We start from the raw sequence: 12500 nt of genomic DNA on the forward strand, positions 1-12500 counted from the left end.
GGTCATGACCCAAGGAACAACCGATTACTTTTTGGGAGTGATTGGGTCAAAGGTCAAGGTCAAGGTCATGAAAAGGTCAAAAACGTTTTTCTTTGCCAAGCACTATATGCCAGAAGTACGTGTGCATGCTGAATTGAATAAGAGGTCAAGACTGGGCCAAAAATGTAATATTACGATAATCCGGTCCGATTTACATGAAACTAACACCAACATTTGGAGAATGTTATGCCCCACACTCTGAAGATGGCCAGAAAAAAATAAGTGGCATAGGCGAAGGTTTGCGCTCTACCGAGTGCCATTCTAGTTATATATGTGTTTTTCTTCTGTAGAACTGGGAAGATTATCGTCTGTCCTGGGACCCGGCCAAGTATGAGGGTATCGACAAACTGCGCATCCCTTCCCGACACATATGGCTCCCCGACATCGTCCTCTACAACAAGTGGGTATCTGTGTCTCCCTATACATCATTTAAACACCCTGTCGGTTTATACTCAGAAGAGTCATACATAGGATTGTGACCCACAATTTAAGATTCTTAGCCTCAATTTATTACGGTAATTAATTGTATTCTCTCTGGTATTTGGCTTTCAAATAAGCAGTACGCATATGGTATCTGGTCAATACACATTGACATTGTCCAACAAGTAGGTATATGTGTCTCTCATACATCTTATATCTAATATCTGTCTGTTCTTGAGACAGTCGTGCACATAACAGAGACCCACAATCAAATACCGTATGCAAGAGTAATTGACATCCCTGTGCATCCCTATCCCCCCACTTATGGCTGCCAGACATCGTCCTCTACAACAAGTGGGTATCTGTGTCTCTCATACATCTTCAAATTTCAAATTTCAAATTTCTTTATTAGAGGATAGATAAAAATCTCGTTTTTCGAGAGGGTCCTCAAAGCCAGCGGCCATGCAACTATCTTCTTATCTTATCTTATGAGATATGTCTGTTCTAGAGACAGTCATGCACATAACAGAGAACCACAATCAAATGTGCAAGAATAATTGACAAGCTGTGCATCCCTTCCCGCCACATATGGCTGCCCAATATCGTCCTCTACAACAAGTGGGAGTGTCTCATCCATCTTCCATTCCCTCTGCACCCGAAGTCATGCACAGCACTGAAAGCCCCATTTACAATGTTTAGTCCCTTCTTTCTGGCCTCATTATCTTAATCTTACTCTTTCTGGTATTTGGCTTTTAAATAGGCCTAAGTATTATGAACATTGTATGGAAATGTCTTACACTCGTGTAAAATTCAACACAACAAAAGGATCCACACAGACCAGGCAAATATGCTCTATGTTTAAAGAGCTCACATACTGTATTACTCTGTGCAGAGGGGAGACGGTCTTACAATTACATGACCAGAAGCTCCATAGGACGCAGAGAATAGGGGCCGTTTTATTGACCAGCCAAGACACATACACGTGAGTGCAAGGGACGTCCCCTGCTAAGTTGGTTGAACGCTTGGAATCTATATGATTTGAGGAAGATATGATGAAGATGGATATGCTGAGGAAGAGATAATTATAATAAGGAAGTCCTAGGGCCCACTAATAGTTTTACTGTAAGATAAGGCAGACAGGGGTCGCAGGATCATCAGTTTTCATAATAACTGCAATGACTCTTCTAACACACATGCTATCTATTCAATACATGTCCCATATGAGCTTACATTAGGCCAACATTGTTCTGTACTTCCGTCTTCCATTGCCTCAGCTCCTTGTAATGCACGCACGGAAGCAACAATTCAAGACTTATAGTTGCATACAGTGCCTTCTTTGTGTTTTGGACACTGTTTAATTGATGTTTCGAGTGTTTGCACATGGCACAGGTCTGTTCACTGTGTTTTATTCTCTCTCTGGCCTCAGATATTGTGAATAAATTCACTGTATCACCTTATCAAAACAAACCTGAAAGAAAACCCACACAGGAGACAGAGATAGCATTTAAATTCTGCAGCAGAATGGGGGTCTTGTTCACAGAGATGTTACAGAAGTGATGTTACAGAAGTGATACAAGCCCAGTTTGCTGACAGCGGTGGCATGCCTTTATTAGTCCCTAACAAGTAAACACTAACGTCATCTTTCCTGAAAATGCATATGTAGAAGGAAATAGGAGACACACAAAGGCAGGAAGAAAACTACTATATTTGGTCTCTCTGTCTCTCCTTCCACGGAGGCCCTCTCTGATGGAACACGTCAAAGAAGAATATACATACAAGGTCATAGTTCAGCTAAGTGGTAACTTGTCTGAGACAACCTTGGGAGAGAGGTCTCCTCATGGTACAGATGTCACATAATTCACAGCAAGAGCTCACACAGGAACATAGTTTAACCAAAGTTTAACCAGAAACTCAGAAAGCAAAAGTCCTAACTACAGGTTATACTTTTATCACATTTTATATTTTCAATAATACATGTATAAAATGCAGAGAATTTCTTAACAGATATCCTGATCTTACTCAATATCATATTTAGCGAATTTTGCGAATTTAGCAAACTTTTGCGTTTTTTGAGAACCTTTTGGGCGGGATTTGATCAGACACATCTGGCAACACTGTATGGATACTCGGCGTTGTCCTGTACAACAAGTGGGTGCTGATGTCTGTCATCCATCACTTTGACAGCTTGGCTGCTGTAGAGACAGTCATGCACAGAGAATCACAAATAAAGTCTTATTAAAGCACAACTGGGAACTCCAACGAGATCTTGTTTGGTCAGAAACTTTATTGTGCCTATTGTTGGAACATTTTGGTAAGCAAGTAAGGCACACACACACGCCATGCTGCTATCTAATTATTACATGACATGAAGTACGAACCAAACCCCAACAAAATCTGAGAAATCTGAGAAACAGTCAAAGTTGCTTGATGGTCCTTTAAACTTTTGTTGATCCGCCTGCATTTGACAACTAAACAGTGTCCGACTGTCATCTGCTCACTATTATCCTCATGTGGCATATACAGTATATATACAGGTATCTATTTTCTACAGTGATTATCATGCACGTCCTTTTTTTCTCTTACTCCTACATCACAATACTAGATCACAGATGTATCTGTCAACACTCATTTCTGGTTATGTTACTCTTGTCTACCTCAACTCACAGAGTATTTGTTTAGTTTTTTCAAATTTGTCTTTTTATTATTTCTTTTCTTTAGTTTGATTTTTCCCCTCCCTGATATTACCTGTGTGTTATATGGGTGGGTGTCTCTGTGGGTGTCTCTGTCTGCCTTACAACAAGTGGGTGTCTGTGTCTGCCTTCCAACGTCCCAAGATTCTCCATTGACTACAGTACATTCTACATATGCTACACATGGCTGCCAGACATTTCCCTGTACAACACTGCCGCCGTAACTATCGGTAAGCAGGGACGTCAGTTGCTTACGGGCCCACGACCTTGCTGGGGCCTCACTAAGGGTTACCAGTGGGCCCTACTAGCTTTGCTATTAATGTCATCCGCTTTGTTAGGGCAGAGATATCTTTAACACCTATTACATGCAATTGCTCTACGATCAATCAGTATACAATGTTGCCAGATTGGGCTGTTTCCCGGCCAATTGGGCTGCATCGGATGCCAGTGTGAGGGTAAAAATGGCATTTAGCAGAAAAACCCGCCCAATTTTTGCCATAGAAAGTAATTGTATAGGTGCTCTAGGTCTAATGCATACTGTCTATGTCTAATTGTCTATGTCCACACCTAGAGTTTAGAGTCTATGTCTGTTTGCATTGGAAAGTAAGAAACGTAATTTCAATTATTTGTATGACCAGCGCATGTAAAGAAATTGACAATAAAACCGACTTGACTTGACCTGACTTGAGACTACAACACGACGGTGGGACTTTTGAGCATTCTACCAAAGCAAACTAGTGGTACTTTTAGTTACTATATATCCAATTGGTTGTCTGTCATCCATCATCTGAACATCACATATCAACATCACAGCATCTGCTTTATCATACAAGACAGAATCATAATTAAAGATGCACTATCTAATGGGGGGACTCCCTTGTAATATAATCTGTCTGAGAAGTCCTTGAGAAATATTAAAAGTTGCTTTGCCTATGAAAAAGTGTTCTGCTTTCCGGCTTACTTTAATTTTGCGGCGTCCCGCACCGCCACACGATGTATGTATGTCTGTCTGAAATTGTCGTGTACAACATGTGGTTGGCGGTATCCGTCATCAATCATCCCAACAACATACGTCAGCGTCCATCTGCTACACAGACACATCCAGACTCCATACTATATCCACATGTTGTGGAGTTCTCCAGAGCTGTCTACAACAGTAAAAAAAAAAAAAAGAATACAGCGTTAAGTCATCACTTTCTCTCCAGACTAGAGTACCCTCTAAGAAAGTGGTTCTTAACCTTTTTTTCTTATAGGCACCCACTTCCCTGTGCCAAAGACAAGCCACGCACCCCCTACTCAAACTTCTACACGTGTATTCACACTAAAAATGATTTAAGTGATTAATTACAATGATTCTTGCTTGAGCCATTAATCAATACCGTAATGATTTTAAAATGGGGACCAAAATATGTTTTAATTTGCCCTTAATTTGGTCATATTATAATGTTTGCAAGCAGAATTTGTCACAACCTCAACACAAGCAAAATTCCGTGCACCCCCTGAAATCTCTGGTGCACCCCCAGGGGGTGCCCGCACCCCAAATTAAGAACCACTGCACTAAGTGTTGAATTAGCACTGCATCTTTACTGTCTAGTCAGTTAATTTCCTGCATAACAGCATAGCATTATTGTGCCAACTTAGCCCAAATTCAATTAAAAACCACAAATTGACATTTTTAAGAGCTCAATATTTAATTCATAAAGCAGATGGTGCTGTCCATGGATGTGAGTTCATTTCCAATGACAAATAGCAGGACACTTAATCTATGCTTTTAATGGGGACAAAAATTGGCCCGCTTCTTGGGTTTTGAAGCTCATTGGTCCAAGATTTGTATATCACAGAAAAAGGAGACGAGAAAAAAACGTTCTCTTGACAAAAGCTCTCCTATGATTAAAATGTCTTGGGGGCTGTTGTGGCCTAATGGTTAGAGGGGTGGTCTTAAAATCAGAGGGTTGCCGGTTCAAATCCCACCTTTACCTCTCCCTACTCCTCCATATCCATGGTTGACGTGCCCTTGAGTAAGGCACTTAACCCAACTTAACCAAAGGACTGTAAAGAACCATGTAAATCAGTGGCGTAGTCTACTTTTTATAATGGGTATACTGTATATTTGAGCATTTTTTGAAGTGGGTATACTGTATATGTTTGTGCTATTCAAAACAATGGATCAATCAATTTTAAGTGGGTATACTGAAATCCCTGAAATTTAGAAGTGGGTATACTCCGTATACGCGTTCTACGTAGACTACACCACTGCTGTAAATAACTGTGTGTCATTTTGGATAAAAGTGTCAGCCAAGTGGAGTGTAATGTAGTCTCTTCATTCACACAACAAGACTTACATTGGACTCGTTAAAAACAAAGTCCATGTGTATTGGCGCATGGCCAAGTTTTTTTCTCATCTCCTTTAACCTATTTTTCTCATCTTTCATTAAGCTATTGTGTATTTGTGCTGCTGCCATTAATCTGACTGACTGGCAACTAAGCTTCCTCTACGAATCTTGCACCAGCTCATTCTTACGTCAGCTCTTTCCTAATTCGCAATTCATGCCTATAGTCTAAAATATTGCTTGCGTTGGCCAAAACTACCCAAATACATAGCCTCTCAGACTTTAATTTATCACCCGAGGTGTGTCTGGACAAAGTCAGTTTTAGTGTATAAAAAATATACGACTTTGGTGCTCAGCCATATTTTGCAACCCAAAATATAAGCATTTAGGGCAATAAGGACAAAATGTACTTAAAAGATTAGACCTTGGTCACATAGTTCCAGAGTGATACTTGGCAAGTGTGAAGTGTGCTAGTTCTTATTTAGAGGTTGTATTTAAAGTTGTCTTTTTACTTCAGTCTTTTTGGGACCTGTATTTCCAGCCCACCCACTCGGAGCATGTGGCAAAAAAATTGGCATTTTTTCTTGTTCTCATGTTGGTGCCCAAATTGTGAACAGGAAAACAGTTACATTCTGTAATTGCCCTCTTTCTGTAATGAATCTTGTAATCTTGTAATCTTTCTCTTTGGAATCTACACAATCCATTTTGCCCTACTCTCTTCTTAGCAGTACTACTGTACACACAGTTACTTCTTACATGATTTCAAGTTTGCAACAGTTGTTCGATCTCTGTTCTGCTCTCAGCCTCCCTTTTTCTACTTGCTCTGCTTTCTTCAGTGCTGACATATTACGCTATAATAATCAGATTTCCCTGTGCTTTCAGCCACTCACTTTCCTTTCAGTTATTGGAGAGTGCATTTACCTGTGTTCCCCCATTCATTTTCATTCCCCCAAAATAGATAAATGATGACAAAGGAACATCACCAAGATGGCTACCAGATGGAATGATTTAGTATAGAGGATAGAAGGCATTGGACGGTTTTCAACTCCACCTCCCCAATCTCTGCAAAGTGACAGTAAAAACCGCACAGAAACAAATAACCAAAACGGTTGTTTAATAACGTTTGGGGAGAGCTTATACCTGTAGTAGGTGTGGATTATTTAGTAGTATGTGTACACATTGGTCGACGGATGTACTTCAGCCGCTATTTTCTTCTCGTCAGTGCTGATGGAATGAACAAGGTGCCGTGTTGACCAATGCCATCACCTGGTTGCAACCAGCAGCCAACACACTACCTTATAAAAACCATCTTCTAACCGCTTTTTTTTCCATCTCTGTTCTGCTCTCATTTTTCTTAACCCCCTTTTTCGTCTTGCTCTCCTCTCTCCAGTGCTGACGGGACATACGAGGTGACAGTATTCACCAACGCCATCGTGCTGTTCAATGGCAGCATCGCCTGGCTGCCTCCGGCCATCTACAAGAGCGCCTGCAAGATCGAGGTCAAGCACTTCCCCTTCGACCAGCAGAATTGCACCCTCAAGTTCCGCTCCTGGACCTATGACCACACCGAGATCGACCTGGTGCTCAAGTCAGAGGTGCATAACAATACAAACCCACCTAGGAAATTCCCACTGTCATTGTAGCATAGTACTCAACAGCACACAGCAGTCAGTGCTCACTGCACACAAAAAACATGTGCATTTATGCCTAACCCGTACAAGGGGGCAGCCCCAAACGGTGCCCCAAGGGAGCAGTGTGGCGGGACGGTACCATGCTCAGGGTACCTCAGCACACAGGAAGAGGGATGAGGGACAGCACTGTTTTGAAAATGTCTTGTACATTTTCAGAAAATGAATATTAAGCTGACTTTTGACTCTGACTAAAAGTCTGTTGTATGTCAAGAACATGAGCAATTTCACAGTAAACAGACTTTTACTTTGCAATCATTCTGACACTTCAACTAGAGACAACATAGATGCCCTCTTCCTGTGTTCTCCTGACCACAGATGCACCAGATTCCAGTGGAATCGTTTAACATGGACGCACATAGAATCTTTGTTTGGAATGCTGTTTGTTTTCAGTCAATTCACTAAGACTTTGAACACTGAATCAGCCAATCATAATCAAAAACCAGCGTCACAGTTTTAGATATGTGTATAAACACTAAATTCAACTTTGACCTTTGAACTTTTACTTTGACCCTAAGGTGGCCAGCATGGACGACTTCACGCCCAGTGGCGAGTGGGACATTTTGGCCCTTCCAGGTCGGCGTACGGTCAACCCAAAGGACCCCACCTACGTGGACCTGACGTACGACTTCATCATAAAGCGCAAGCCGCTCTTCTACACCATTAACCTCATCATCCCCTGCGTGCTCATCACCTCGCTGGCCATCCTGGTCTTCTACCTGCCCTCAGGTAAGCTGCTATCTAGTTTGGTCCTCTACCTGCCCTCAGGTAAGGTCCCACACGCTCTGGTTTGGTCTTTCATCTGCCCTCAGGTAAGGTACCATATGATCTGGTCTTCTACCTGCCCTCAGGTAAGGTACCATATGATCTGGTCTTCTACCTGCCCTCAGGTAAGGTACCATATGATCTGGTCTTCTACCTGCCCTCAGGTAAGGTACCATCTGGTCTGGTCTTCTACTTGCCATCAGGTAAGCTGCTATCTAGTTTGGTCCTCTACCTGCCCTCAGGTAAGGTGACATCTGGTCTTCTACCTGCCCTCTGGCAAGGTGGCATCTGTTCTGGTATACGTACATGTTTTTTTTGTTTATGAACATGGTGTTGTGAGGAGGGGCAAGATACTGGCAGCCAACCAAGTGAGCTAATTTTTTGACCGACAGCGGTTTCCAACAATCAGAGGTTGAGTTGTGCGCAGCCAGGGTCGTGCAGCCAGGGGAAACCAAAAAAAGAAAATCCATGTATTGAAGACTGTTACATGCGACTCAATGTATGTAACAACAATTACCCAAAAACGCAACGCCAAACAAGATTTTCAAATTCACCAAAATTATTTTTACTTAAAGGGACACTGTGTGAGATTTTAAGTTGTTTATTTCCAGAATTCATGCTGCCCATTCACTAATGTTACCTTTTTCATGAATACTTACCACCACTATCAAATTCTAAGTATTCATTATGACTGGAAAAATGGCACTTTTCATACATGAAAAGGGGGATCTTTTCCATGGTCCGCCATTTTGAATTTCCAATTCAAATTCCATTCCATTTTTTGAATTAGCTGCAAAAATGACTCTACTTGGATCATACTAGAAAATATTTGTTTATTACTTAGTAAACTTTCATGTAAACATCAAATTTGGCAATAGGCAGCCCAGTTTCAATGAGCAGCATAGTTGCAGTACCTTTTTTGACCATTTCCTGCACAGTGTCCCTTTAAGTATTTGCAAGTTTTCAGCACAAAGCCAAAACAGAAACAAACCAAACAAAATGGCCAACGTGGAGCCTACTGCTCACGGGCCACGTACAACAGAGAATGAGTCCTTTATATAGAGGAGAGGAGAATTGAGCGCAGGTGATCCCACTGCACCGGTCATCAGGGCATGATGCAGCGCAGCGCAGCACAGCCGCGCCAAGACTGACGCGGGAGCGTCACAAAGACCAAGACCAAGACCAGATCAATTTTGTTACTAAGTCAGTCTGGCCAATCTGTCTATGTCTTCAATGTCAGATTGCCTTCTAATGCTGTACTGTATGTACAGTAGCCAGTGCAAATGGAACATCTTTAATTTCAGATTGCCAGTGCAAATCAAATATTTCCTACAGCTTGAAGGGGCTGATTAAGGAGAATTTACTTCGATTTTGGCATCAACCTCACTCACCGACCTGTATATACTTCTATACTGTATCATTGATCTCACTCCATGGCTGAGGTGCCCTTGAGCAAGGCACTTAACCCCTCACTGCTCTAAGGACTATAACCAAAACCCTGTACTTAACCCTGTGAAACCTGAACCATGAAAGCAATGAGAGAAAATTATATTTTTTTGGAATTTGCTTCAATATTGGTCCCTTATAAGAAATGTAAAAAAAAAATTCAAAATGTTGTTAAAGTCACTGAGATATTTGATGCATCATATATGATGCATCAGGCTTTAAAGGGAATGAAAATTCCAATTTCATGACCATTGAAAAATGACTTTTAATGCATTTGCATCTTTTTTTTTTATTTAAAAAAGTTGTCAGACAATTTAATTTGAGGATTATCTTTAAATATTTAGTGAGATCCTGCCATTTTTTTAAGCCTATCCTTGTTTTAGCAGGACCATATTTTACATTTCCCACAGCCTGGTTGGGTAATTTTTTAAAATCTATGTAAAAACATAGCTGATCGAATGCTTAACAACCTATTTATGAGTGTAATATAGATCATTTTTCATTTTTGATGTGTAATTTGAATATATGGGTCCATTACTACAATTGGACCATTTCTCCATTCACTTCAATGCATTTTTTTACGAGATCATAATTTCAACATTTTGCATTACATTTTCAAAATCGCAAGTAAAACGTGTTTCTTAAGGCAATATCTTTGTCTTGAAGTAAAACAACTTGTGTGTTTTGTTAAACGATCGTCGTGGTATGCTTTGTAAGTTTCCCTATGGAGCAAATGCATTGATGGCTGACTTCCTGCCACCGCCGGATGGTGCTTATATGTCTCATCAGTTTTAGCACGATCTCTCTGCAACACGGTGTAAAAATATAAACTCTTCCTTGATTAATTGCACAAAGCAAGTGTTCAAATTAAAGGATGTAGAGTTATATTTCGGAAATTTGTATACAAACCTTTTGCAATTTGTCGATATCTCAGCGTCGGTCAGGGAAACCGCTTCTACTCCATTTTTGCATTTTTCGCCGAGCTGTGATCAACTTGTTGTTGACCGCTGCTCTCTTGTGGCGGTTTCCGCGTACTGCAGGACGTTTGGAAATGACACGCAGGATGTTTTTGAGATGGATTTTTTTTTGTGTCAGCGTGGAGAGGGCTTTGAATTTGATGCATCATAGATGATGCATCCGGCGCGANAGGGTTAAATAATAACTAAGTCGCTATAGATAAAAGTGTCAGCTAAGTGTAATGTAATGAAATGTATAGTGCATGCCTCCTCCTCAGATTACAGTGAGAAGATGACACTGTGTATCTCCATGCTGCTGTCACTATCATTAGTATTGTGTTGTTTATGCAAGCTTTTACTTCATTGTTATCAGTATTGACAACAATTTTGTGTAAGCTTTTACTACTTTTACCTGCAACCAAATCTACCTTTGGGTATAAATAAAGTCACATTATCTTATGTGAGGGCAGTCATTGGTAAGCGGTTAGGGCATCAGACTTGTTCCCAAGGGTTGCCGGTTCAACTCCCGATCCACCAGGTTGGTAGAGGGAGAAATTAGCCAGTGCTGTCCCCTATCCTCCTCCATGACTGAGGTACCCTGAGCATGATACCGTCCCGCCGCACAGCTCCCATAGGGCGCCATTGGAGTTGAAGTTTCCCAGATGGGTTTTCACTTACATTACCTTACCTTTACTTTATGTCTCCTGCTCAGACTGTGGTGAGAAGATGACGCTGTGTATCTCAGTACTGCTGGCCCTCACCGTGTTCCTGCTGCTGATCTCCAAGATCGTGCCGCCGACTTCTCTTGACGTCCCTTTAATCGGTAATCATAATAATGATAATAATAATAGTAATAATATAATAATAATAATAATTAAAGTAGCAATAATACATTATTTTTATGTAGCGCTTCTCATGACACTAATTACCTTATGTTCACCATCATACTCTGTCCCTGTCCCTTTTTTGACGTAAAATTGAGTATTATGTAATATTATTTGCATATAAAATAAAGCTATGTATGCATAAATATATTGTGTGTAAATATGGATCTCTGGATATTCATTCATATTTATAGATCTTTTTAAAAAAGTGTCACCACATAATGTGTGTGTTTGTGTGCGTGCATGCGTGCATGCGTGCGTGTGTGTGTTCATGTGTGTGCTTGCACGTGTATGTGTGTGTGTGTGTGTGTGTGTGTGTGTGTGTGTGTGTGTGTGTGTGTGTGCGTGTGTGTGTTTGTGTGTGTGTGTGTGTGTGTGTGTGTGTGTGTGTGTGTGTGTGTGTGTGCTTGTACGTGCGCGCGTTCGTGTGTGTGTGTGTGCACGCATGCACGCACGCGCATTTATGCTTGCGCGTGTGTGCGTGGCGTGCGTGCATGTGTGTGCGTGCCTACTGTGCTCTATGCTGCCCCCTACAGGCAAGTACCTGATGTTCACCATGGTACTCGTCACCTTCTCCATCATCACCAGCGTGTGCGTGCTCAACGTGCACCACCGCTCGCCCAGCACGCACACCATGCCCGCCTGGGTCAAGCTGGTCTTCCTGGTCAAGCTGCCCATGCTGCTCTTCATGCGCCGGCCCCAGAATAGCTCCGCCAGGCAGAGGCTGAGGCAGCAGAGGCGCGTCCGGGCCCACCGCGGAGGAGGACTCCTGGGGCTCGACTACGGTGGCGGCGTCGGTTGCGGTGATGGTAGCTTTGGTGGTGGTGGTGGTGTTGGTGGTTTCGGCGGCCATCTTGGATCCTCAACCCTGCCCAAAATGCCGACCATCTCGGCGTCGTCTGCCGCCCTGCTCACGTCTGCCTTCTCCTCACCTGGGCACTTCTACTCAGCTGGTGGCATGGGTGGTGGCGGTGGTGGTGGTGGTGGTGTTGGTGGGAAGAGTGGTATTGGCGGTGGCGGTGGTGGTGGTGGTGGCAGTGCCAACACCTCCTCCTCTGCTCCCTCCAGTTCCAGTGGTGGTGGTGGTAGTGGTCCTCTCGGGTTCGCACAGGGTCCCGGGTTCGGACAAGGTTCCGGGTTCGGACATGGCTCCGGTTTCGGACAGGCCGGCGCCAGGAAGGGAGCCATGGACTTCCGCACGGATTTACGCTCCGACTTTCTGCCCAATGGGTTCACCTTGGCCCAGGACTTGAGGCAGAGAGGAGGAGGTGGAGCAGGAGGT

At 42.5% G+C, this 12500-nt stretch overlaps 1 protein-coding gene across 1 annotated transcript in view; it reads left to right on the forward strand.

The window, feature by feature from the left end:
• The window catches only part of chrnb4 (cholinergic receptor, nicotinic, beta 4 (neuronal)), a 62170-nt gene that overhangs the window by 45393 nt on the left and 4277 nt on the right, over nucleotides 1–12500 (forward strand). The window contains exons 4-10 of the mRNA XM_063189899.1: nucleotides 330–439; nucleotides 6870–7074; nucleotides 7686–7896; nucleotides 11047–11157; nucleotides 11755–12033; nucleotides 12103–12249; nucleotides 12349–12486. Of these exons, the coding sequence (XP_063045969.1) occupies nucleotides 330–439; nucleotides 6870–7074; nucleotides 7686–7896; nucleotides 11047–11157; nucleotides 11755–12033; nucleotides 12103–12249; nucleotides 12349–12486 (1201 nt within the window). The remainder of the gene's footprint in view (nucleotides 1–329; nucleotides 440–6869; nucleotides 7075–7685; nucleotides 7897–11046; nucleotides 11158–11754; nucleotides 12034–12102; nucleotides 12250–12348; nucleotides 12487–12500) is intronic.

The sequence above is a fragment of the Engraulis encrasicolus genome, chromosome 23 (assembly GCF_034702125.1).
Source record: "Engraulis encrasicolus isolate BLACKSEA-1 chromosome 23, IST_EnEncr_1.0, whole genome shotgun sequence".
Taxonomy (NCBI): domain Eukaryota; kingdom Metazoa; phylum Chordata; class Actinopteri; order Clupeiformes; family Engraulidae; genus Engraulis; species Engraulis encrasicolus.